At 51.6% G+C, this 23,357-nt stretch overlaps 1 protein-coding gene across 4 annotated transcripts; it reads right to left on the bottom strand.

Annotated features, from left to right (window-relative positions):
- Positions 1-2,689: 2,689 nt before the first annotated feature.
- LOC308467267 (zinc finger RNA-binding protein-like) lies at positions 2,690-23,040 on the bottom strand. 4 transcript variants are annotated; one of them, XM_080988795.1, is made up of 19 exons: positions 22,916-23,040; positions 22,048-22,282; positions 18,058-18,172; positions 16,815-17,033; positions 16,132-16,427; positions 14,371-14,556; positions 13,839-14,076; positions 12,842-13,002; positions 12,415-12,534; positions 11,506-11,651; positions 10,306-10,447; positions 9,402-9,625; positions 8,936-9,107; positions 7,931-8,072; positions 6,132-6,229; positions 5,734-5,829; positions 4,828-4,939; positions 3,938-4,035; positions 2,690-3,019 (listed from the first exon to the last, which is right to left on the bottom strand). In XM_080988795.1, the coding sequence occupies exons 1-19, from the start codon at positions 22,966-22,968 to the stop codon at positions 2,843-2,845; spliced, it is 3,030 nt and encodes a 1,009-aa protein (XP_080844921.1). In that variant the 5' UTR covers positions 22,969-23,040; the 3' UTR covers positions 2,690-2,842. The 4 variants fall into 4 exon arrangements, with proteins under 4 accessions (XP_080844921.1, XP_080844922.1, XP_080844924.1 ...); XM_080988796.1 differs by having other exon boundaries at positions 7,931-8,069; XM_080988798.1 differs by having other exon boundaries at positions 9,402-9,589.
- Between the last annotated feature and the right edge of the window lie 317 nt (positions 23,041-23,357).

Genomic DNA, 23,357 nt, shown 5'->3' with positions numbered 1-23,357 from the left:
CTTGGAGATATAGATATAAACGTAGCGATCCATCCATCCATCCATCCATCCTCTGGCTAATTATTACTGTATCAACAAGTATGTTTCTATTCCTCGTTACTTGCGGGCATGTCATGAAAAGTGCAGGTGCAGGATTCAACCCAACTGTCCAATAGAAGCAACCCTCTTGCTGCCTCCCAGTGTTTTGTCCAGTGAATGCAAAGTCACCAGGGCTGGCTGCGGTGAGGGGGGAGACAGACCAACGGGAGGCCTTTCTTCTTAACTGCTGCAAGATGAACTGTTGTTGCACGGCTGCTGAATGCAGCTAGATAACTGGACATTGGTAGCATTAGCCTGGCCGCAAGGTTTGTGCTTCATAGCCTTGAGTCTTTCCCATCAGCTAAGCTGGATTCCCACTTCAGAATCCCCCCCTCTCCCTCCACGGCATGTGCTGGCAACAGGAGCAGGGGCCAGAATACCTTGGGGTTACCAAGGTGCCGGAATCCAGCTCAGAGGGAGACACAAACAGATTAGGTCGAAAGACTTGATCAAGGATCGAAAGTCTGGATGGGAGACAAGACAGGGATTGGAAGAGAGGAGAGGCTGTTTCCAACAGAAACACACACAGCTGCCTGGACTGATTTGCTAATCTTTGCTTGGCTGAGACCACAGGATTGTCAGCAAACGCCTCAGCTCCGTCTCCTACCAGGGAAGTAGAGGCAGCTCCTGGGATGATGGAACCTGGAAGTCAGGCTCTGGTTGCAGGAAGCCTGGATGCTGCCTCCGGCTGAGTCAGGACATCAGGAGCATCTTGCTCAGTGCTGTCTTCACTGGCTGGCAGCATCTCTCCAGGCATCTTTCACAGTCCCTGCAGGAGACGCCAGGGATTCAACCTGCAACCGTCTGCATGCAAAGTGGGTGCTCCGCCATTGAGCTCGTCTGCCCCTAAAAATATTCTAGTCTTTGTGGTTTTGTAAAAAGGGGTAGCTTTTTTTAGATATATATTTTAAAAAAGAAGCTGCCAATGAAATATTTGAGCCCCCCCCTTAATGGACATTGCCATCCAAATGGTGTGCATGCACTGCATCATGGGATCAGTTATGTGGGGCAGGGCTTACCTGCCCCCCCCCAATATTTTACTCAGGTTGGCAGCCCTGCCTCAAAGAATGAGTGCTTTGTTTGGATCTGAGAGGAACTGATGCTTTTTATGAATCTGGTAACACAGATTAGCTCATTGCCAAAAGCAAGGGTGAGATACGCTGCTGACTGGATGGTGCTTGCAAAGTCCCACAAAGCTTGATTTCATTGTGATGTCAGTGGGGTTGACAGGTGGGTGGCCCCTATCAAAGCTGGCCAGCTTGGAGTGGAGAACGTAAGGATCCAGTCAACTGGCCAGATTCAGTTTTCTACTAATGGCATGCATAACATGCGCACACATCAGTGCAAATGTAATGCAAAACTGCCTTATTTATAATATGGGAACATTTAGTTGTGAGTCCTGCATTGTAGGTGGTTGGTCTAGATGGCCCTTGGGAGTCCCTTTCAGCTCTACAATTCTATGATGCTATGAAATGACAGAAGCAGAAAATGACAGGTCTCCCATCCCTAGGCATGGGAAAGGATTGCTGGGAGAATACTAGTCCGAAGGTACCAGGACTGCTAAGGCAATCCTGAACAGCTTGGGCCCAGGATACCTTAGGAGCACCTGAGATTCTCTGTCGTAGTCCAATCACTAAACTGATCCAGAGGACTGCTGAGGGTTGTCGCCTGTGTTGCACAGAGGCCCAGGGAACCTCAGCCAGAAGCTAGCCTTGCTGTGCATGTTGTGCAAACTCTCTCCTGTCACAGATTCTGCGGGCATCCTTCCTTTTGACTTCCATGCATCCCCTGAATACTGTTTTATGGCAACACTTGAAACTATGCACTTCTTTAAAATTTCCTTGCACAACTACTGATTTTAATTATTGCTCTGCATTGCTTTTAAAGTTTTCTTAGGCTGCTTTATGTCATCCTGAAGTTTTTATAGGGGACAGTATAGAAATACTTTCTAAGTAAACAAACAAACTAGCAGTGTGTTTTTTCCAGATACTGGAAGTTGGTGGGGGGGACGTTTTGGATGGAAAGCGCTGTGTCCACAGGCATAAATTGAGGTGGCTGGGGGGGGGATTCAAGCCATATGCCCCCCTCTCTTTCTCATGCCTCTGTAGAGCTGGTGCGCCTGTTCCAGAATGAGATGGGATCAGCTGCTCCCACAAATTGGCTTAAATTTAAACCAGAGCAACAAAGAAGGCAGTGGACCAATTTCTTTGATTTAATACGCAAAGAGCTAACTCCACCCCGAGCTTTCTACCTGCTTTACCAGTTCTGGCTTGGGGTCCCCAGCAGGTGGAGGGATAGGAGCAGCGTGGTTTGGGGGAGCAGAGCATCCAAGGCACAATGACAGAGCCTGAAGGGGTTGCGTGCAGGAGGTCCCATGTTCAGCCCCTGAAATCTCCAACTCTGACCGGGCTGCAGAACAATGAACAATTAATCCTTAAGCCTGCAATTCCTGAATCATCATTTCACAAGATGCATTTTAAAGATAAGGGGGTGGGGAGAGAATGGTCAGAGGTTTGGCTGTTTTAAAAATGTTGCTGCGAGGAAGTTTTTTTCAGATAAGCAATTGGAAAGGTGGAAAGTGTATCTCCAGGCTGCAGAAACAAGACCACTCTTATGGAATGATGGAATCCCTTTAATGACTGAAGCACAGTATTAAAACAATCTACAGTATTATTTCGTTTTTAAAGGGGGGGGGGGGAACACACTAAAATTACCAAAATTTTAGACTAAACAAAAACCATATTTTGCAACTGTGGAAGAGTGGTTAGGCCCCGCCCTCCTCCCCCTCTTTCTTGTCCTTCTTCCCCTCGCCCTCGCCCTCCTCCTCGATGTCCCGCCGCCTCTTCCGGTTGTGTGGGCCGGGCCGGTTTTTCAGCAGAGCTAAGGGCTCCATGCCGAGGACTTTGTGGATCTGACGGAAGGCCAGCATCCTCAAGGCATGCTGCGGGGAGGGAGAAAGGCCAAGATGCACACAGGGTTAGGATTCTGAACCCTACATATCTTTAGGTGCCAGGCAGAATCACTCCCTTTCTAACCAGGCCTTAAGCTTTAAACTACTCCTGCTTTCCCAGCACACTGCGTTCCCACTTCATTGCTATTTTGAAAGAAGTGAATAGCGTTCACATTTTAAGGATATCTATAAATGACTTCTTGAGGGTGGAGCAAACATTCCCCAATCAGCTTAGAGCAAAAAGTATATAGAGAAACATTAATGAATGTTGGTGCTACATGAAAATGTTAATGTTTTCTCTGGTTTCTCTTTTATGGTGTAATGTGTTTATGTTTTGTTTAGCTAACAAGCGGCGACTCCTCCTCCTGCTGCTGCTGCTAAACTACACTGTCCTAACTCAGAGGAATTTCTAGGTGAGTGCTAATAATTACGGCTCCCTTGGCTGACAGAGCAAATTCCACATTTCTGGATCCTGGCGCTGGTTGACATCAAGAGAAGGCAATGAGCGCCAAATTGCAGATCTGCCCTGGCGACAAAGGAAGGGCAGGACACCCTCTGGCTAGAGAGAGACGGCAAGCAGCCAACTATGGGCTATGACACACTGAAGAGAGAGAGACCAAGAGCTGTAGAGAACCAAAGTCTCTCTTCCATGACACTTAGTGCAAGTGAGCCAGGCGCCACTCGGGGAAGCAGGTGGTCCTGGCGAAGCCTTTCAGGATTCCTATAAGCTTAATTTTAAGTTCACAAGCCCCACAGCAGAGATCGGGAATCTCTGGTCCTCCAGGAGCGGTGGGGCTCCCAACTCCCACCAGCCCCAGCCAGCACTGCCCATGGAGATGCCTGGAGGGCTGCACGTTCTCTCTGCCTGCCCTGCAGGCCTCAAGGCAAAGAGCCCAAGGCACTACCCACCTGGCTGCTGGCCGTGACGTCCTCTCGCTGCTGCCTGGCCATGCTCTGCAAGGCATCCACTGGCTCTTTCTCACAGGGGTCTTGGAGCCCTGGGCCATCTGCAGAGAAGCAGAACATGGCAGCAAGGTTATGTGTAGGAAGGAGGAAAACTTTGATTTTTAGCAACCTGATTCCACTCCCAACCCAGATTCAAAATATTGAGGGGGCTGGAGCCCCTGGAGCCCCCTATCCTTGGTGACAAGGAGTATTTCTAGTGGTTTGTTTCTCCAGTTCATTTCTGGGGATCAAATCCTCCTTAGGGCAGGGATGGGAAAACCTAAGCCTCCCCCAAACCCTTGTTGTTGCAGATTGCAAATCTACGTTAGAGCTTTTAGAAAACTAAGGAATGAACCTAAAATGAATGAGAAGCCACCAACCAGGGTTTTCTCGGCTGCTAAGCTGCGCTGTGGGTGTTTGTGTGCTGACACCAAAGTACCAATTTCAAGCACTGCAGGTCTGCTCACCTGTTTTTGTGATTTCACTGTTTTGCTCACAGCCGTCAAGGCCAGATACTTGTTTTTAAATAGTAATAATAGAAAACAAATAGTTTAGCACAAATCCAGAAAGTTGGAGCTAGTACACAGTGGAAGTGGTTTTCCAGAACCTTCTTAGGGCTGCATTGAGAGGAACCTTGTGGGAGAAGGAGGGGAGGGGTGAACATGGTTTGGTCTAGGGACATCGCCCCCTGGTGGCCGCTGGCTCTCCAGGCTTCCCTTCCCTCCAGGCTCTACTTGGGAGATGCTGGAGATGGGGGCTATTTAGCAGGTGAAGCATATGCTCTGAGCCAGAAACTGTGGTCCTGCCCCAAAACTGGGAGGAAGACTGCAGTTGGCGCAGCTTGCAGAGCTGACCTGCCAGGAGCATCCCGGTGGCAAGGCACTCCAGGACCCGCCGCATGGCCTCCCCAGGTCCCAAAGGGCCCGTGGCGCTGCTCAGAGCTCTTTCCACCAGCAGCTCCATCGCCTGGAAGAGAAGAAGAACACAACTTCTTATATGGAAAGTGTAGTTTATAAACATGTGAATATCTTGTTGAGAATGAAGTGCGCCTTTCTTAATGCCACTAAGCATATCCCAATTTTTTTTTACTTCAGACTATGGCCTGTCTGCACTACCCACTTAAAACAGTATCATACCTTCCCCTAAAGCATCCTGGGAACTGTGGTTTGTTAAGGGTGCTGAGAGGAGGACACTCTTCAACCCAAAGAACTACAGTCCCCGGAGATCCATGGGAAGAGGGGCTAAACCACTCTGGGAACTGTAGCTCTGTGAGAGGAATCCAGTTGCGGAGCAGCGACAAGTAACCAATATGGATGCAAACCAACCTCCCCCCACATTCTCCTTTCCATTTGCTCTTGGACTTCAACTCCCAATGTCCCTGAACATTAGGCAAGCTCCTCCCACCATCCCTGAACACAGCCAGTGGTTCAGAGATTATGGGATTGGGAGTCCAACAAGGTCAAGAGGGCACCGGGTTGCGGAAGGCACCTGTGGCACCAAGCAGGGAGGAGCTCCACTATTGGGGGCCATCACCGAAGAGGCCTCCTTTCCAAATACCACCTCCCCCCCACTTATACCCATGCAGAAGGGGCTCCTATGACGACCTGAGTGAACTGAAGCCCAACATATACAGTCTACTTCACTTGCTAAAAACAAGACTCTGGGAATGGCCTAATCTTGTGATGTGCATCGTACTGTTGGTTCAAGCGTGTGCATGCGTGTGAATTCCCCAAAGGTGCTGCCTCTCCCCGCCTCCTTACCCAATCTGGAAGAGCACCCCATGTTGGCACACGCTGGCAGAGGTCCCGCAAAACCCTGATGATGATCACACACGACTGCAGGCCGTTGGCTCGGGCCTTTGTGGAGAGGGGAAAAAAATCTCCATCTCAGATCCATGTCTTGAAATAAAGCGAACATGAACTGTCGCCCTCCACAACAAGCAAATGTCAGGGCACAAGAAATTAAGAAAAAGGGAAACCGGTGATGCTCTAACAAAGCCGAGGGTTGTCTCTGAAATGGGTCACTGTGGATTTGAAATCCAAAGATTTAAAAAACACCAAGTTAAGACTTGGTGGCTTAACTGGACCCTCCTTCTTGGGGGCCAGGGGGGCGGACACAGCCCTTGGCCACAGTCCTTGGCCAAACTGGCTTCTCTTACCTGGAACCATTTTGCATGGCGAAGAGCAGCCAGGGACTCCAGGCACTTATCCTTGTTCAAGGTCTCTGCAGAGTCGAGCTGAGGTTCTGGTGACGTTTCTAAGAAGGAAGCAGAAAGGGAGGGAGGAGGTGGAAGAGGCAGGCTGCAACCCAGTCATCCAGAAGAGAAGGCAAACCATTTTGCATAAGGTGGCACAACAATCAGCATGTTGGACTAGGATCACCTGGGAGACCTGGGCTTGAACTCTGCCACAAAGCTCCCTGGTCCCTTGGGCCAGTTTCCCTCAACTTGCTTCCCTAACCTCACAGGGTTGTTGGGAAGATAAAATGTGGAGGAGAGAACCATATACACACCTTGAGCATATGACACCTTGTAATAAACCATTTGAGCATCACATCTACAGGTAGCGGGGGATATTCCTAGTTCCACTATCAGTAAAAGTCTCCGAACACCAGGTTGCTGGAATCACAAGTGGGGAAGACCTGCTCTTGTGCTCAAGGTCTACCTGGGGGCATCCCATTGGGGCATCTGCTTGGCCACCGTGAGAGCAGGATGATGCCCCAGAGAGGCCCTTGGCCTGGTCCAGCCAGGCTTTTCTTCCGTCCCCATGCTCCCCCTCCTCAACCCACAACACATGGGTGCACATGGCAGCACGCGAAAGGCACAGGCCCCTCCACACAGCGGAGATGCACCCACACCCCTCCTTTACCAGCCTGTGAGTTTCCTACAGGGAACATTGGCCAGACATGGGCGCACCCAAGACTCTGCATGAAACGGCCCTGGCAAAGGGGGGGGGGTTCCCTTGCCATTTGCATTCAAACTGCGTTCCCTTTTTCTTCCTGCTTTAATGGGCAACCACAGCTGAGGGAGAGTTTTCTCGCGAGATCTGCCACTACAGTAAGGCTGCAAAAGCAATTTTCTTTGCCTTCTCTCCCCCCAACCCCCAGCAGCTCCTTCCAGCCGCCCATAAATGGGTGGGCTTCAGCAACATTACAAAAGAGCAGGCATGGAAGCAGAATGCTTAGCCACCCACAAGCATCGATTCTAGCTAGGAAGACTTTCACAAAACACCCCTGGTCAGTTCCAATTTCCTTTGGAGATGGTGATGTGGAAACTCGGTCAGAGCCAGAGCTGAAGGTCAGGTTATTTTTATTTTAAATGATACAAGGCCCAACCTTTCGATCAAATGATCTCCAGGGTGGCTTACAGCAAAGGCATGAGCTCTTGGGGATAAGGGGATGACATCAAAGCCCATCTCTGGCACCCAGGACTCCTGTTGCAGCATCCGCTGGGGAAACCGCCTTGCCTCCTGAGGGGGAAGCCGGATGCCAGCCGTCTCCCAGGGCAGAGAAGCAGGGAAGCTGGAGGGAGACAGCCTCACCCTTCTTTCTGGGGTGCTGCCCCCTGGTGGTGGACCACAGATCTGCCCAGATGCCAACCCTTTCCTCTCTCCTAAAAGGGGGGGAAGGTAAAACAAGGCAAGACAAACAGCACCAGCAGGATCTCCAGCTCCGTATGCTACGCTGATATACATTAATTTCAATGGGTCTACTAGTGAGTAAAATTTAGTTGAAGTGAATGCTGTCAAACACTCTTCCAGGAGTGATTTGGCAAACACCCTCAAATTTGAATTTCAGGTGTCTCTTGAAGACTTTTTTCATGCTGACAGGCCCACACACTTACTTAAAACTTTCCTTGAGGACCCAAACATTCTGCTCTGTTCTGCTTTTAAAGGTTTTTATGTTCCTATACACAACTCTGAGGTTTAAACTTTTATAAATAAAGTTCTGAAGACTCACCTGCATCTGCAGCGGCCTCTTCTCTCATCAAGGGAGACGTCAACGAAACTGTGACCTGCATTTGGGGTTCTCTGCATGACGCAATTACAATATTGGCTTCCTCAGAGTTGGACAGCACTTCGTAACTGTCACTCGTCACCTTCTGGGACAGATGAGGAGAAAAAGAGAATTCCATCAGCCTTTGAGATATGCCCACCTGCCCAATACAGATTAGGACAGAGATGGCAAAACTTCTGACCCTGGGGCTGCTGTCCCCGAGGACAATCAGCTAGGGGCTGCGTGCCAGTGGTGGCGGATGCCAGCGCAACAAACACGACTGTCACACAGGTGTGCAGGAGCCAGAGGTTTCTCCACACAACTGCTCTATCTAGCAAGCAGGAGACAGCGGCGAGAGCTCCAAGGACACATTCCAGCCAGGCAGAGGCACTCAAGGAGGGTGCGGGGCAGGCTGGGGAGAGTCCCAAGGCCAGGAAGTGAGGCCCAAGAGGCCAGATCTTAGATTCACTGGGAGCAGGGACCTGCTTTTACTGTGGAAACTGTGTCATGCCTCTTGTCATTTGTTATACTTAGGTATTTTTCTTAAACGCTCTTCCTCAAACGATTCCAGGGTGGTGTACAAAGTGCCACAATATAAAACTCAAATAAAAGGCAGACTAAAAAACAGCAACTGAAGAGCAGAGTGAGACAATTCCAGCTCCACGTAAGATGCCAATGTGATCATTAAGGTCCACTTGGCATCAGTAAGGAGTCATTCCTTTAGTTTAGTAGCAGCTGTCCTTTGGAACTCCCTGCCTCTTGATGTCAGGTGGGCCCCACCACTGTTCTCTTTTTAGATCCCTGCTGGGAACCTTTTCTGTTTCAGCAGGCCCATCCAGACACAGGATTTGAATAGAATAGAATAGAAATTTAACAAACAAACAACAGCTAAAATATATAAAAATACACACATCCTACTCTCCAACGGTTGGCAAGTCTGATTGCGGAGAACAGAGAGGCCTTCCTTACCTCCAGCTGCTGGGGCAGCTGCTCCGTGATGCTCTGGAGAAGAGCCAGGGTAGGTTTCTGGGCCGACAGCAGGATCAGGCGAACATTCCTGTCTCCGCGGAGAAGCAGCCCTTTTGCCAAGACGCCAACTCTCATTACCCCTTTCAGAAGCCGGGGAGGGTCATTTGCCTTCCTGTTGAAAGGAGAGGGGCAGGAAAGGAAGCGTGCTCATGAGGACTAGCTACCTAGCACAGGCGATTAAATGCATCAGGAAGGGTTCCAGCAGGGATGTCCAAGGCACTTGTGTGCCGCTGCTGCTCCCCCCTCTCAAGTAAGGGGAGCAGGTTATTCCCCTGTTGGCAGCCTGGCCTCGTGGTTAGGAGTGACTAGGAAGACTTGGTGACTTTGAGCCTGTTCTACCTCACAGGGTTATTTGTGAGCTTAATTCGAGTGAAGGTCAAGAACAGAGGCGGCCTGAAAGCATTACCCTTTCTCTTTACTGCCTTCCTCTTTTTCTGTTTCCTGCTCCGTCAGCCAATCGGAGACGAGCCTAAGGGCACGCTCAGAGTGAGAGACAACTTTCTGAATGGCCTGCAGCTCGTCTTCTGTTGGGTAGATGCTGGAGTGCTTTGTCATGATGTGGCGGTCATCAGAAGAGTCCAGTCGCCGGGTGGGCTGAGGGAGATAAAATGGACAGAAGGAGTCTGTCAACTAAAGCGGGCAAACAAGATGAGGAAAAGGCACAGATCAGACTTCATGGTGAATCACAGTTCAGCGCGATATGACTGAGCCTTGGACTTTTACATGCCCCACTTTTCTTCCAACAGTCAGGAAGAGAAACCAGAAGCACTCACTTCCTGGTTCACATGAACACAGTTTCTCATTACATCCAAACTGGGAAGAGTGATATGTTTAAACTATTTTTCATTGAAGCAAGCCAGGAGCAGAAATCAGTTTTGATTCTGGCTTCTTTCAATAAATTTAGTGTTTGAGCCAAGAACATGGATCCTCCTGCCTGCAGCCCTAACTAGAACTAACACAGGTTCCTCCTCCACCCGCAAGTCACCTGCCCCACCCCTGATGTCAGTGTTCAGCCCACTGTCAGTGCCAATAACCTGGCTGGTGCTGAATGTGAGCCTCACCTTTGCCAACGTCAGGGTGCCAAACTCCCGGTTTAGAATAACCACAGTTCATGAGCAACAAGAAACTGGTCAGTTCAAACCAGTAAATGGATGCTTCCAGATCCCCCTGGCAGCCATGTGAAGAGCCGAAGAGCCAGGCTTCTTCAGGTCTAGCGTTACACTGGAATAGATTCACGGTGTGATTCAGCTGGCTGGCTTTGCAGGGAGCCTGGGGTTTGAAGGAAATGCCACCCAAATCCGGATACCCACCAAGAGGGGGGGGACTGGCACTCCAGGCCTGCCCATGAGAGGTGGCGGGGGCCAGTCTGCCGCCAGGTGCCGCCGCCGCTGCTCCTCCCAATACAGCTGCTCCTCCTCCACCCGACGCCAGTACATTTCTTCTTCATAGCGCCTGGAGGGGAAAGGCGGGAGAAATGATGCCTTAGAACAGCCTGGCTCCCTCACAGGAAGGAGGGACAACAGCAAGCAGAGCCAGCCAGGATTATGGACCAACAGCAGGAAACCCTCTGGAGTTGAGTGAGGACTGTATCTTTTTGTTCAGTCCATCCATCCTGGTTTGCCTCCAAGGCTTCTTCCTCCCGTGACACTGTACATTCACATTCTTCCTGCCCTGCCCTTTCAGATGCTACGCTAAACTGTGATTCCGCATTCTGAGCACCAGCCTCAAGCTCACAAATTTCATCCTGCCTCCCTGCCTCCGAGGAGGACAGCAGGAAACTCAACCGACTTCTCCATTGCACCAAACTCAGACAAAACTGTGATGAGTTGGAACAATGGCTTGCTCAAAGTAATCAGGATCAAAATTGTGCTTCATGAAGCTGGCTTGTTTAAACAAACAGCAGTTTAACCAGACGTGTGCCCCCCCCCTTCCTACGTGCCTGGATGCAGCAAGGAACTGTGATTAGTTCAAAAAGCAAATTTCCAATCTCCTCCTCCTCTGACAGGAAAAGCGGGAAAACATGTGAGACCAGAACTCATGTGAGCAAAGCTAAACAACGGTGAGGGTTATGCCTAAACTGGCCTCTGCGTCTCCTGGCTTCCTGTTATTAATCCTACACTGCCCAGTTTAGACTGTAAGCTGCTCAGGAGAAGAGACTGTCTATATTTCCTCTGGGTTGCTGATGGTGCTGGATAATATTGATAATATAACAACAACAAGAAGAGTCACAAGAAGGCTTCTTGCCCTCCCTCCCTCTTCTTCCACCACAGATAAGAGTACAGCCATCAACCTGCAAAAGGCCAGCCAGAGTTGGAACCTGACCTTTAAGAGAGAAAGCAAACAGGGTCCAGCACGTCAAGGCAGCTTTCCTGGTCTCCTGAGTCAGCCGATTCAGTTGAGCACTGTCTTCACCGACTGAGCGCAGTTCTCCACGGTTACAGGCAGGGACTGAACCTGGGACCTGCTGAACCTGGGACGCTCCGCCCCCCGGCCCCTTCCCCAGGACTCGCCTCATCTCTAGGTGCCAGCGCTGCTCTTCCTCTCGGCGCCTCTTCCCCAGGGACCGCAGCTGCTGCTTCTTCAGCTTCTCCTCGTGCAACTTCTGAGCTCGGTTGCTGGGCTTGATCTCGACTGGCAAGTCAGGATTGACTTTCTTCTGCAAGAGGTTTGTTGCCGTCAGGCTCAGAATAGAGCAGAGGGCCTCATCCTGTTCAGTTATTGCTACAAGCTGTGTCAAGAGGCAAAGATCCAGAGGGACCAGGAACTTGGGCCCCAAATCGTTTCCCATCCGCTTTCCCCATCCGGGTTTTCCAGTTGCTGCTGCTCCAGGCAGCCTGCTCAATTCGGGAAGATTTATTGGCACCCATACAAAGCACACTTTCCAGGATTCTCCAGTGTGGGAATCCAGAAGAGCTAACTGTATTTCAAAATGGTGGGCATTAACAGAGGTCCCTTCCTTTCTTGCAGTCCTGACTTCCACCCTCACAGCCACCCAGTGTTGTGGAGGCTACAATTACGGCCAATTTAGAACAGGCAGAACTGACTTCCAGAAACAGGGCCTTGGCCCAAGGCCTCCCCAGCGCTCCCATCATTAATTTCTGCATTCCAGAACAAGATTACATCAAAGATATTGTTGGAAATCAAAATGGAAGCTTCAAGACTCACCAATCTGCCTCTAACTGGAATGCGGGATGATGGGAACAAAAGGGGCCGCAGAGGATGCGTAGAAGAGAGGAGGGGAACCCCTCAGGCCCAGGGGCCAAAGACTGCTTCACCCACTGCTGTCTTTGGCCCCACAGAAGCAAACAGGCTCCCTGCACCCCTCTCACAGCAGGTGGGTCTTGCCAGACAGGGGCTCCCCCACTAGGCCGGCCTGCCTTGGAGGCCCAGCCCACACCAGGCCCTCCCAGCCCTCGCACCTTGTACTGCAGCCTGTGCCGGCGGCCCCTCAAGTGCATGTCCTTAGAGTTGGGGTCATTGAAGCTGCACTCACAAAGCTTGCAGTGGAAGCGAACCATCTTGCCTTTGTCGTTGTGGACCTAGAGAGGTGCAAGATGCATCGTCTCAGCCAGGCTGGTCTGGAGAGGCAGGAAAGCGAAGATCTCCCCGTGGGACAGAAACCAGGCCCTGAAAACCCCCACCTTGCCAGATCTTCCAGGGAGAGGCAGAGGGGAAAGCAGGATTGAGCCAAGGGAGCAACCGTGGAAGCCTGGCTCCAAAGAGCTCTCCTGCTCCATTTACACTGCCTTGGTGGAAAAGATATTTGAAGTAACTCAGTGAATATCCCTGACAGATGACCGGCAAATATTTCAGTGGAGGCACGCCCTCCCTTTCCCTTTGCTTTACCTCTTCGACATAATCGTGACCCACAGGCTGCACGTCCAGCAGGTCCCTCAGACCGTCTCCGGAGCTGCTGAGGGGGGACTCGTCTGCTGGCCTCGCGGCTTTCGGGGACACCCCTTCTGCCCCTTCCTGCTTTGCGCTTGTCACCTGAGCTTTGCCTGCTCCTGATAAAACAGCCATGGAGGTTCTCAGATCTTGACCTGGCCACCATTTGCTTTTATGAAGGAACTTCCCCTTACAGGTCAACTTGACCAGTGACCAAGTAGGCAGCCATGCATGCAGCAGAATGAGGTCCTAAGAATGGCCTGTACCACTTCAGGTCGCAGATCTGGGGTGTGTGTCTCAGATTTTGGAAGGCCCTGGGTTTTTTTTTAGAGACAAAACCAGTATTGCACTGTAGACCAGGGTAAAATGGCACACCACACATTTAAAGTACATTTAATATACATGGTTTCCGTAAAATAATCCTGGGAGCTGTAGTTTACAGATCTATAATTCCCAGCACCCTTAACAAATTACAGTTCCCATGGTTCTTTGGGGAAAGCCATGTGCTTTGAATGTATGGTGTGGAGGAGGCTTAGCCGTCCCTGGTGTGCTAGGCAGCCAATGATAAAGGAAATAAAAGGGAACCAGGCCTCATGGAGTTTGTCTTTGCCAATTTCACCCCCCCCGAACCCCTCCCCACCACTTCCCTATGAATAATACGCAATAATATGGAAGATTGCCTCTATTTGATATGGAGAAATGCCTTCTTAGATCAAGAACTGGTAGCCCTCCAGACACTGCAGAACTACAACTCCCAGCCTGCATTGCCAATGGTCAGGGATGATGGGTGTTGTATGTCCAGCTACACCTGGAGGGCTGCAGCCCCCCCCACCTGCAGCAAGAAACAGGGAGTCCCCTCGACCACCTCACCCCCCGGCCTGCGCAGAGAGATCACTCCCCAGAGAACGCCTCTCTGCAAAGCCTCTCGCCCAGCCCCCCTCGCCACAGTGCCTACCTGGAAACAAGAGCTTTGCCTGCCCCAGGGGCTTCTTGGCAGAAAGCGGCTTGCTCGGGCTGGGTGTGCTGTTGGCTGTGCCCACAGCCTGCTTTGCCAGCACGCTGGCCGTGGTGGAGACAGGGGGGTGCAGAGCTGGCTTGCTGGCGGAGCCATTGGCAGGACTCACAGAGACGCTGAGCATCATGGGCTCGACGGAAGGGATGGGCTTCCCCAACTTGGTGTGCAGCTTGAGGACCTGGAAGACACATGTCCTTCAGCGGAGGGGAGACGTGGCCCAGCACAGGCTCCCCAGTACTTGGGCTGCGTCAGCTCCCCACAGCTTGGCTCTGGGCAGGGGCAGCTGGCGCCCCTTGGGGAAGGCAGAAAGGCCAAAGAGAGTGGGAGCCAGAGGCAGTCAGCCAACGCTCGCTTTGTCCCTGTCCTCCGCCCCAGGAGACGGAAGGCGGAGGGGCCACCCCCTGGAGTGGACCAAAGTCTCCCATAAGATCCTCCTTCCCGGTGCCCCCCTGCGCTTCCCAAAACACTCAACCTTCTGGTGCTTGGCTCCTCGGATATGGGCCACGTAAGCATCTGCCCCGGTGCAAGAAACATCGCAGAGCTCGCAGTGCAGCTGGGTCTGGACCCCTCGTAGGCCGCTGCCCCCCGCCTGGCTCCCTGTCTTCAGTGCCGCCTCCTTCTTTTTGTGCTTTTGTCCTTCTAGGTGCTCCCGGTAAGTCTGCAGGGGGGTGGGAGGAAGGACATGGCAGGATCCTCTTGCCCCGAAACGGTTTTATGGCCTACGGCACGTCTAAGAAGTGGAGGGCGATCCAGGACGGGCCTTGTGTTGGTGCAGGGAGGTGAGCTGTGTCTGGAGGTGGTGCAAAGAGGCATTATGGCACTCTGAAGACACATTCCGGCCCTGCAAAAGCAGTCGAGGAGAGGGCTGGTCAGGGTCAGTGAGGTGCGAGGCCTGCAGAGAAGGCACGGCTTGGGGAAGAGTCCCGAGGGCTGCACAGAGAGGCCGCAAGAGCTGCATTCAACCCCAGGCCTAAGGTTTCTCAGCCTTGCTCTAAAGGGAGAAGAGGAATGTCTTTTATGGAGAACAGCTCTGTCCACAATGATTCCCTGTCAGAGCTAAAGAGAACTGCTATGTTCAAAGGCTGTAGATCTCTGAACACCATTCTTTTGTGGAGTAAACAGGGGACAGCTGCTGTATTCAAGGACTGTTTGGGGGGGAGGGCTTTCCAAAAGCATCTGTTATCCTGATGAATACAGAACAAGGAGATAGAGGAACCATTTGTACAGTGCTTAGTAAATGTGAGGGGCTTCGAAGCAACCAGGGCAGTACAAGCCAGCCTGGCACTGTAAAGCAGGGGCAGGGAAGCTATGAGGAACCCTTTTGGCTCAGTGGTCCAGATCCATATTAGATCCTAGGCTTGTGGTCCAAATTTGACAAGACGGGTGGGATCATCTGGTGTCACAATGAAGTCAGGACACTAGGCATTCTGAAGTCCTGGCATCAAAGCCAAGGCAGGGCTTGCAAGGAGCTTCCACGTGCCTGAGGCTTTGCCTTTACCTGTTTTCTGCAAGCATCGGCTGCGAGAAAGAGGAGTCAGTGTCAGGAACTCACTCGTGCAGCTGATCCAGCAGCTTTTGATCAGCCCAAACCTGCTTTCCCTTGCCTATGAGCCTTCAGGATCACACTTTAAGGCTCCCAATGGGTACACTGATAGTCCCATCTCCACTACTGACATCAAGGGTGGCGCAGGCGGTTGTGGTTTGGGGAAAACGGCCTCACAATTTGACCATCTTGTGGGTCAAGTTGGCCCTGCTGAAGACCAACAACATCTGCCTGGCCACGGGCTCCCTGAACCATATCTGCATAGACTCTGTACCTCTGGTTCCTGCCTAAGGTCTGGTCAAGAGGCTCTGCTGCTGCTGGGGACCAGAGAAGGGCCTTCTGAGTGGGGGTACCTAAAAGATGGAACTCTTTGTTCCACGAGGTTTGGAAGGACTCCTCTCAGAGTGTTTTGCCATTTGCTGAAAACCTCTCCATTTCAGGCAGGTACTTCTTTTATCAGGAGCACATGGCTTCCACCACAGAATCCTGGGAACCCATCACAATTCCCAACTACCTTAACAAACTACAGCTGCCAGGATTTTTTGGGAGGTAAGACATGAGTTTTTCATTTGCATTGTGGCCTATTTTTATGCTTGGCTTCAAATGATTGTTAAGGCACCCTGAGTAGCTCATCAGGAGACAGCAGCCAAATCTTTGCCAAAGAACCAAAAGGGAAGAAGCAAGACTCACCTGGGGACCTGCGCAGCTGATCTTGCAGATCTCACAGTAGTGAAGCTGAGGCTGTTTGGGGGGCCCCTTGGGCTTGAGCGGCTTGCTGGGGTACTGGGGCCTCTTGGTGTAGCTGCTGGTGGAGTTGCTGCTGCCTCCGTCGCTCCACAGTGAGCCCCCCATGGGCTTGAGCTGCTGCTGCGTGGGAGGCAGGGGCTGCTGCGGCGGCTGCTGCACGAGCGACGGCTGGGGGGGCTGGTAGTAGGAAGCGCTGGCTGCCGCGTACGCAGTGGCATCATAGTTGGAGTAGTTTGACCCTGGAGAAAGAAGACCTCCTGTTGATGCACGACGAGCAAAGCAGGGGCAGGCAACAGTCATTCCAACTCCCCTGAGTCCCAGCCAGCCTGGCTAGCCAGCAGGTGAGCTGGAGCCCAGCAACTTCTGGAGGGCCACAGGTTCCCCAGCCCTGCTCTAAGAAGCAGCAGTTCTTTGCTGCCGGTACTTAGAAGAGGCACTGTCTCCTGAGAAAGGGGATGTTTCCTAGAGCAGGGATGAGGAAACAGGTCAATGTTGTTGAGACTACCAACTCCCATCAGTTGCAGCCGGCACGGTCAATGACAATGGGGATTGGGGCCACACAGGCTCTGCGCCCTTGCGGTAAAGGAAGTGGGAAAGAGGAAGCAAGGCCTTTGAGAAGCTCTTACCGGAGTAGGATGGAGGAGAGGAGATGTAGGAGGAAGAGGAAGGGGCGTACGACTGGATGGAGGAGGCAGAGATGTTCTGCTGGCATGTCGTGGAGGCTGGGTAGGTGCTATAGGATGAGGAAGCAGTCACAGTCTGGACGGGCTTAACGGGGGTCACTTGTCTCTGGGGCTGGCTCGGACTGTACACGGCCGCAGGCTGGCTGTAGCTGCTCTGGGAGTCTACGAAGAACAGAGAGCAGTCGCTGAAGACCAGAGAGCAGCAGGCGACTCCTGCCCAGATTCTGCCTGCCTGAGCTCCTTGGGCTTTGCCTGGCTTCCATCCAACTAAATTCTGCTCGGAGGAGACCCAGTGAAACGGAAGAACATGACTAAGAGCCATTCATTTCAATGAGGCTAGAGAACAGCTAACATACAATCCTTCATTTCATTTGCCTGACCAGACTCCTCAGCAACAAGGAACAGCAACATATAAATAAACCACCTTATTTTATTTATTTTATTTCTATCCTCTCTTTCTCCCAATGCGGGACCCAAGGCAGCTCCCAGCACAAATCTAAACAAGCACACAAATATAAATATTAAAAAACGGTTAAATAAGCAACCCTTTAAAAATGCAGTGCTGAAACATTTAAAACCCTTTGAAAGCACACACAAAATCCCAAGAACATTCAGCCTCAGAAGACCATCCACAACAGCCAGTTGGTGGCAAAAGGCATGGCAAAATAAAAGTCTTTGCCTGCTGGCAAAAGGAAAGCAGATGGAGACCTAGCCTAGCCAACTAGGCTGAAGTGAGTTCCACAGTCTGGGAGCAGCCACCAAGAAGGCCTTGTCTCATGTCCTCACCAAACATGCCTGTGAAGGTGGAGGAACTGGAACACGCCCCCCCCCCCAAAGATCTCAAAGCCCAAGCAGGCTCATATTGGGAGAAACGCTCCTCCAGACAGCTTCAAACCTGTATGAACTGTTTACAAAGGAGTAATTGCACTCATCTTTATTCCAACACAAAGTGAACTTCTTGGTTCTATTAAACCAGCTTAAAAGCAGCATGAGATTGCAGTGCAGGACAGCTCTAGTGGCTCAGGAAGGGGGCAGCTTAAGATGACCCCCATTGCCATGGCTGCTTCCCAAACCTTCCCCGTACCAACACAGCTGTTACTGGAAACTACTTCACAAATTCTTCCACAAGCCTCTAGTATTCTGAACACGCCTGAACAGTGATTTTTTTTTTTCTATTTGAACTCACTCGAGTGGTAGTACGAGTCCGTGGCCACGTGTTGGGGCTGCGTGACCACCGTCTGGTAATATGGTTTGGTCTCATAGCCGCCTGCTGTTGGGGATCGGCCGTAACTGTAGCCATCCTGCCAAAACAAAACTTGGCTGTCAATAAGCAGGTGAGGGCAACACAAGCCGGCCGGATGCCTTCCACAGGGCGACCCATAACCCAGAGTATCTTTTGGCTGATAGGAGCCTTTTCTGGGTGGCTTATTTAAGGTAGCTTAAATATTAGGGGGGGGGGCAGAAAAGCCAGGGACACTTTTACACACCTTCAATTGATTCCTCCTAAGACAGGGATGGAGACGTTTGTATTCTCCCAGGTGTTGGAGCTCCCAATTTAGTGCAGCAACATCTGGGGAATGCTAGAGACATCACTGTGGCTCTCTCATTCCACTCAAGCAAAGGGGAGCAGTCCAGGATCTACATGGAGGCCCCCAACCTCATTTGAAGGTGATGCCTGATGACTCCTGAAGTTGCCCTATTATTCCATCCCATCAGAAGTCCTTCCTTTCTGTTTGTTTCCTCCATATTCCCCCTGCAATGCAGTTTCTGACCAGCTGGAGGAGGCAGTATATTAATTGTAAAAATAAATAGATGCTTTAAAAAAAAAGTTATCCCAGGTTGTACTGCTTGGGGAAAGATTCAGGTAGGTAGCCGTGTTGGTCTGACGCAGTTGAAATATATAAAAAAATTTAAAAAATTGTCCAGTAGCACCTTAGAGACCAACTAAGTTTGTACTTGGTATAAGCTTTCGTGTGCATGCACACTTCTTCAGGTCCACTTCTTCAGATGCTTGGGGAAAAGAATTCTCCCCCTAGCTGTTCTGAGAACAAATTTATAGCTTCAATCATACCCATATAGCTATGTGTGTGTGTAGCCCACCAAAGTCAGAAAGGAATTGATTTCACTTGCTCTCCAAAACAGTTGCTGTATTGGTCCATTGGGTAAGCCGGCCAGAGTGGTTGAGGAAACCCAGCCAGATGGGTGGGGTATAAATAATAAAATCATCATCATTATTAAGGTATTCATATGTTAGCAAAGGTGTATGAGGTGTTAGGGGAGGGGTAGTACCTTTGTGGGGGACACATCATGCTCCTTTGGTGCCCCCCCCTGCACTCAGCTCTCACCTGCGGCTCCTAGAAGCTGTCAGTATGTGACAATTCTGGGCACCACAATTTAAGAAGGATATTGACAAGCTGCAACGAGTGCAGAGGAGGGCAACCAAGATGATCAAGGGGTCTGGAAACCAGGCCTTATGAGGAACGGTTGAAGGAGTTGGGGATATTTAGCCTGGAAGAGAGGAGACAAGAAAGGAGATTCCGACTCAATATCAGGAAGAACTTTCTGACAGGAAGAGCTATTTGAGAGTGGAACGGACTCCCTTGGGAGGTAGTGGACTCTCCTTCCTTGGAGATTTTTAAGCGGAGGTTGGATTGCCATCTGTCAGGGATGCTTTAGATGAGATTCCTGCATCGCAGTGGGTTGGGATACCTTCTAAGTCTACGATTCTATGACAACAGCCACACCCTGTGAAAGAGCCTTGACTGGCTGGTTAAACCAGATGAGGGTAGCTAATAGGCCTCAAACCCCTGGCCAGTTAGGGCCTTCCCCTGCACGTCAAGACAGGCTCCAGCAGATTAAGTGGACAAGACCAAGAGGGGGTCAGATGGAGGTTTTTGCATGTGTTGTAGAGGGAAGTGAAGGGCAGGTGGTGCTTGTACACCTGGGAACGGAGCCCATCTAGAAGAAGGAAAACTCTGATCCAAAACCTCCACTGCCTCGAGGGATATCTTCGGGAGAAGTAAAACCTACACAAATCTGAAGTGGAGTCTCTAAGACAATTGGATGGCACCTTGTACACCTCCTTCCAGCAACTCCTGCAGCCAAATGTATTGGTCTGCTTTCCTTTGGACCCCATCAGCGACAGCAAGAAGGGGGTCTTGTTGTCTGGGCAGCCCAGGAACCCCAGAACCACTGGCCAGGCTTGCGCCCCAGGGAGGTCACTTTGATGCGGCTAACACAGCGTTTAGACTTCACCCCCAGAGTGGCAATCCATTGTCTCTCGAGACAGATGGATGCCAGTAACATATATTAGCATGACTAAGTTGTTTTCTTAAAAACCAACCATGTGAAGAATAAAACAAAAATTCATCATAAAACCAAATAATCTGAAACACTACATTAAAATGCCTGCTGGAATATGGAAGTCTTTGCCATGTGCCTTAAGTTCAGCAAGGATGATGCCTATTTCATCTCAGGTGGGATGGAGTTCCACAGGCTTGGGCCCAAAACACTGAATTAATGGCTTCTGATCATTGTATGCCATGCGGGATCACCAACAGAGACTCCTCCAAAGATCCCAGGGATCACTAATGGGTCCTTAAAATAACCTGGACCCAAGTTGCTAAGGGCCTTGGAAATGAATACAAGAACTAAAACAGACATTGTCCAGCCCCAGCCAGCACAGCTCTTTATCAAGCCTCGTTGAAACAAGGATACAGACTAGACGTGTTTAGAATGGTCAGATTCCAACCCCTTTTGTACTTATGGTGAACACTCACTATTCCCCCTCTCCCACAATTATGTGTATATTAGAAACATAAAACATTCACTGCAACAGCTTTGTAAATAAGCCCACAAAGGTTATAAGTCTGAAAAAAATATTAGCCTACAGGGGACTGGATGAGCATGGAGGAGGTCTTCCTTCTTCCAGCAGACCACCAGATGAAGGATGGGCGTCCTCCCCCTCCCCTGCCAACCTGCTCACTAACCTGCATGGAATTTATTGACACCTATGGGAAGGGAGAAGAGAAGCTTCAGGAGTAAACCCGACACAAATCTGGAGTGGAGTCCCTAAGACAGTAGGATGGTGCCCTGTACAACAGCTGGTGCCCAACGTCTTGCTCTGCTTTCCTTTTGATCCCATCAGGGAAGCAAAAGGGGGGGTCTTCTCATCTGGGCAGCCCAGGACTTCCAGATGCTCTGGCCAGGCTTGTGTGCCAGGGAAGTCACTTTGGTGCTGTTAACGCAGCAGTTTGCAAAGAGCTCCCCCCACCTTGTTCTCCTTTTACACACACAATGGAGGAGCATATAAAGCAGTCTCTGTCGTCTGAAGTGGTGCAGCCCCTCCTCCTACCTCATTCCACTGCACATATGGGATCCTGGGACAATGCACACTTTGGACCCCACAATGAAATATGATGGAAAGGCTCACTATTGCCATTCCGTTCTCCTGAAAGTCAGCTGCTCGTTATGGCCAAACCTGACCACCCAGTGCCAGAGGTTCCTGCATCCAGTGGTAAGGGTGCCCCGGTGGGAGACCTGCTGGAGGAGGAGGAGGAGGTGGTAGTGGAGCCATCCTACAGTCCTCAAGAACACTGGCACCAAAAGGTCCTGGCCAAAGAGCAGCAACAGAATGTGGACTCACACAGTCATCACACAGATCTGGAGGAATCAACCCAGGAACTTATTTGCCACCAGCAGCTGCAGTTAGGCTTTGGTCCGTGTGGTGGGGACTAGCTCACAAAATGTGTGCCTCTTGCAAGAAACAACACAGATCTCTGGCTCCTGATTCTGGGTCCTTCCCCCACCTCCTTCCTGTGTTGCCCCTTGCCTGGACTTACAGCTGAACGATTCCCCGGACCTGGCCATGGCTTGCTGAGGTAATGCCGCACTGTGCATCCCATTCTCTTGGGAAGTGTTTGGGACTGAGACCCTAGACCCAGAGAACACCCCATGGAGCAGGACAATTAGAAAACACCAGTATGCAAAATACTTTTATTCCAGCCCCTAAAATATCAGGCAAGGGGCACCTGTGGCCCTCACTCCCATCATTCCTAGATATTTGGAATCAATGTTGTAGCAGGGGTCTGGAGTCTAACAACATCTGCAGGGCCGCTAGTTGCCTCCCCTGTGTTAAACCCAACCCACCGATGTGAGGATACTGATTAGCAGCTACCTGATAGTTCTGGGCGACAGTTGGCTGGGGGGTTGGCTCTGGTTGCCGCGTCCCATAACTGTAGTCTTGCGTTGACGGTGGCTGGTAGCCCCCATATGCTGCAGGTGCCACAGACCTGGCTGCCTGTATAGCTGGAGTATAGGCGGGGGCCACAGCGTGCTCCATCGCAGGGCTCTGCTGGACTGTGTAGCTGGCTGCTGTCGCGGGATGGCAGTAAGCTGGAGCAGGCTGGGCACTGAAAAGGAAGACAACAGGTGAGAGACTGATGAGGTTGGAAAAAAGTGGTGGCCGCTAAGGGAAAATGGCACTGCGGTCGTCTGCAAGCGATTCCCACATAGCCAGGTTGGAGTTGCCAGGCTTCGTGTCACGTACAACTTCAATAATCCTTATTTTCCATGCAATCTTGGGCTGATGGGATTTATAGTTCAAAACATCTGGAGGGCACCAGGTTGGGCAAATTTCAGAAATGTGGATGTCTGTCCTCTCAGCTGCCCTCTCTTTCTTACCATAATTGGAGGAGGGGGGAGAGGGAGAAGGGGCGCCAGCGTCAGCCTCCTTGGCAGGGCTGCTGCACCGGCAGCTGAAGCGAGCGCATGCCCAGCATTGCGGAAATCTGTCCTGCCAGCCTCCTTTCCCCCTTCTGACCCGAACGGGGAGGAGAAGGGGACTGCGATGCCCCCCCCCCGGCCTACCTGCCAGGCTTGCTGGGAAGAGCCGCTCCGGCTCCAGCCCCCCCCCCCCGCCGGCCCACCTGGCCGGGCTGTTGTGCAGGAGCGAGCAGGAGCGCGCCGAGGAGGAGGCGGGGCGCGTCCAGACCCCTCCCCCGGCCGCCCTGGCCCCGCAGGCGCAGCCCCTGCTCCCCACCTACCTGTACGGGGCTCCGGCGCCGGCCGCGAAGCCGTAGTAATTGCTGGCCGCCATCTTGGCGTCTCCGCTGGGCGACCGGGGGGAGAAGCGGCGGGGGGGGGGAGCGCGGAGGGCGCGCGAGGCACGCCGGGAAACGGGCGACGCGCGAGCGAGCCGGCCGGCATCCGAGCGTGCGTGCGTGTGACGTGGCTCCGCCTCTCTCAGCAACAAGCCCCGCCCCTCCCAGGTCGGCTTTGACCGCGACTCTCAGAGGAGTCGAAAGGGGGCACCTCGAGGACCATGTCGCCTTGGGCAGCTGCTTCTCCATAGCAGCCATGGCCTCCAAGGAAAAGAGGGACATCCCGCTTCTCAATAATAATAATGAAATGAAGAAAGTTCATTGGAAGTCTCCATGTTAAAACAGGGCGGATGTTGCCGCCGGCGCCATTTTGGGAGAGGGAAGC

This window comes from Podarcis pityusensis, assembly GCF_964106645.2.
Source record: "Podarcis pityusensis genome assembly, chromosome: 18".
Taxonomy (NCBI): Eukaryota; Metazoa; Chordata; class Lepidosauria; order Squamata; family Lacertidae; genus Podarcis; species Podarcis pityusensis.
Note: the sequence above shows the minus strand (reverse complement) of the source record. Positions and strands in the feature narration are given on the sequence as shown.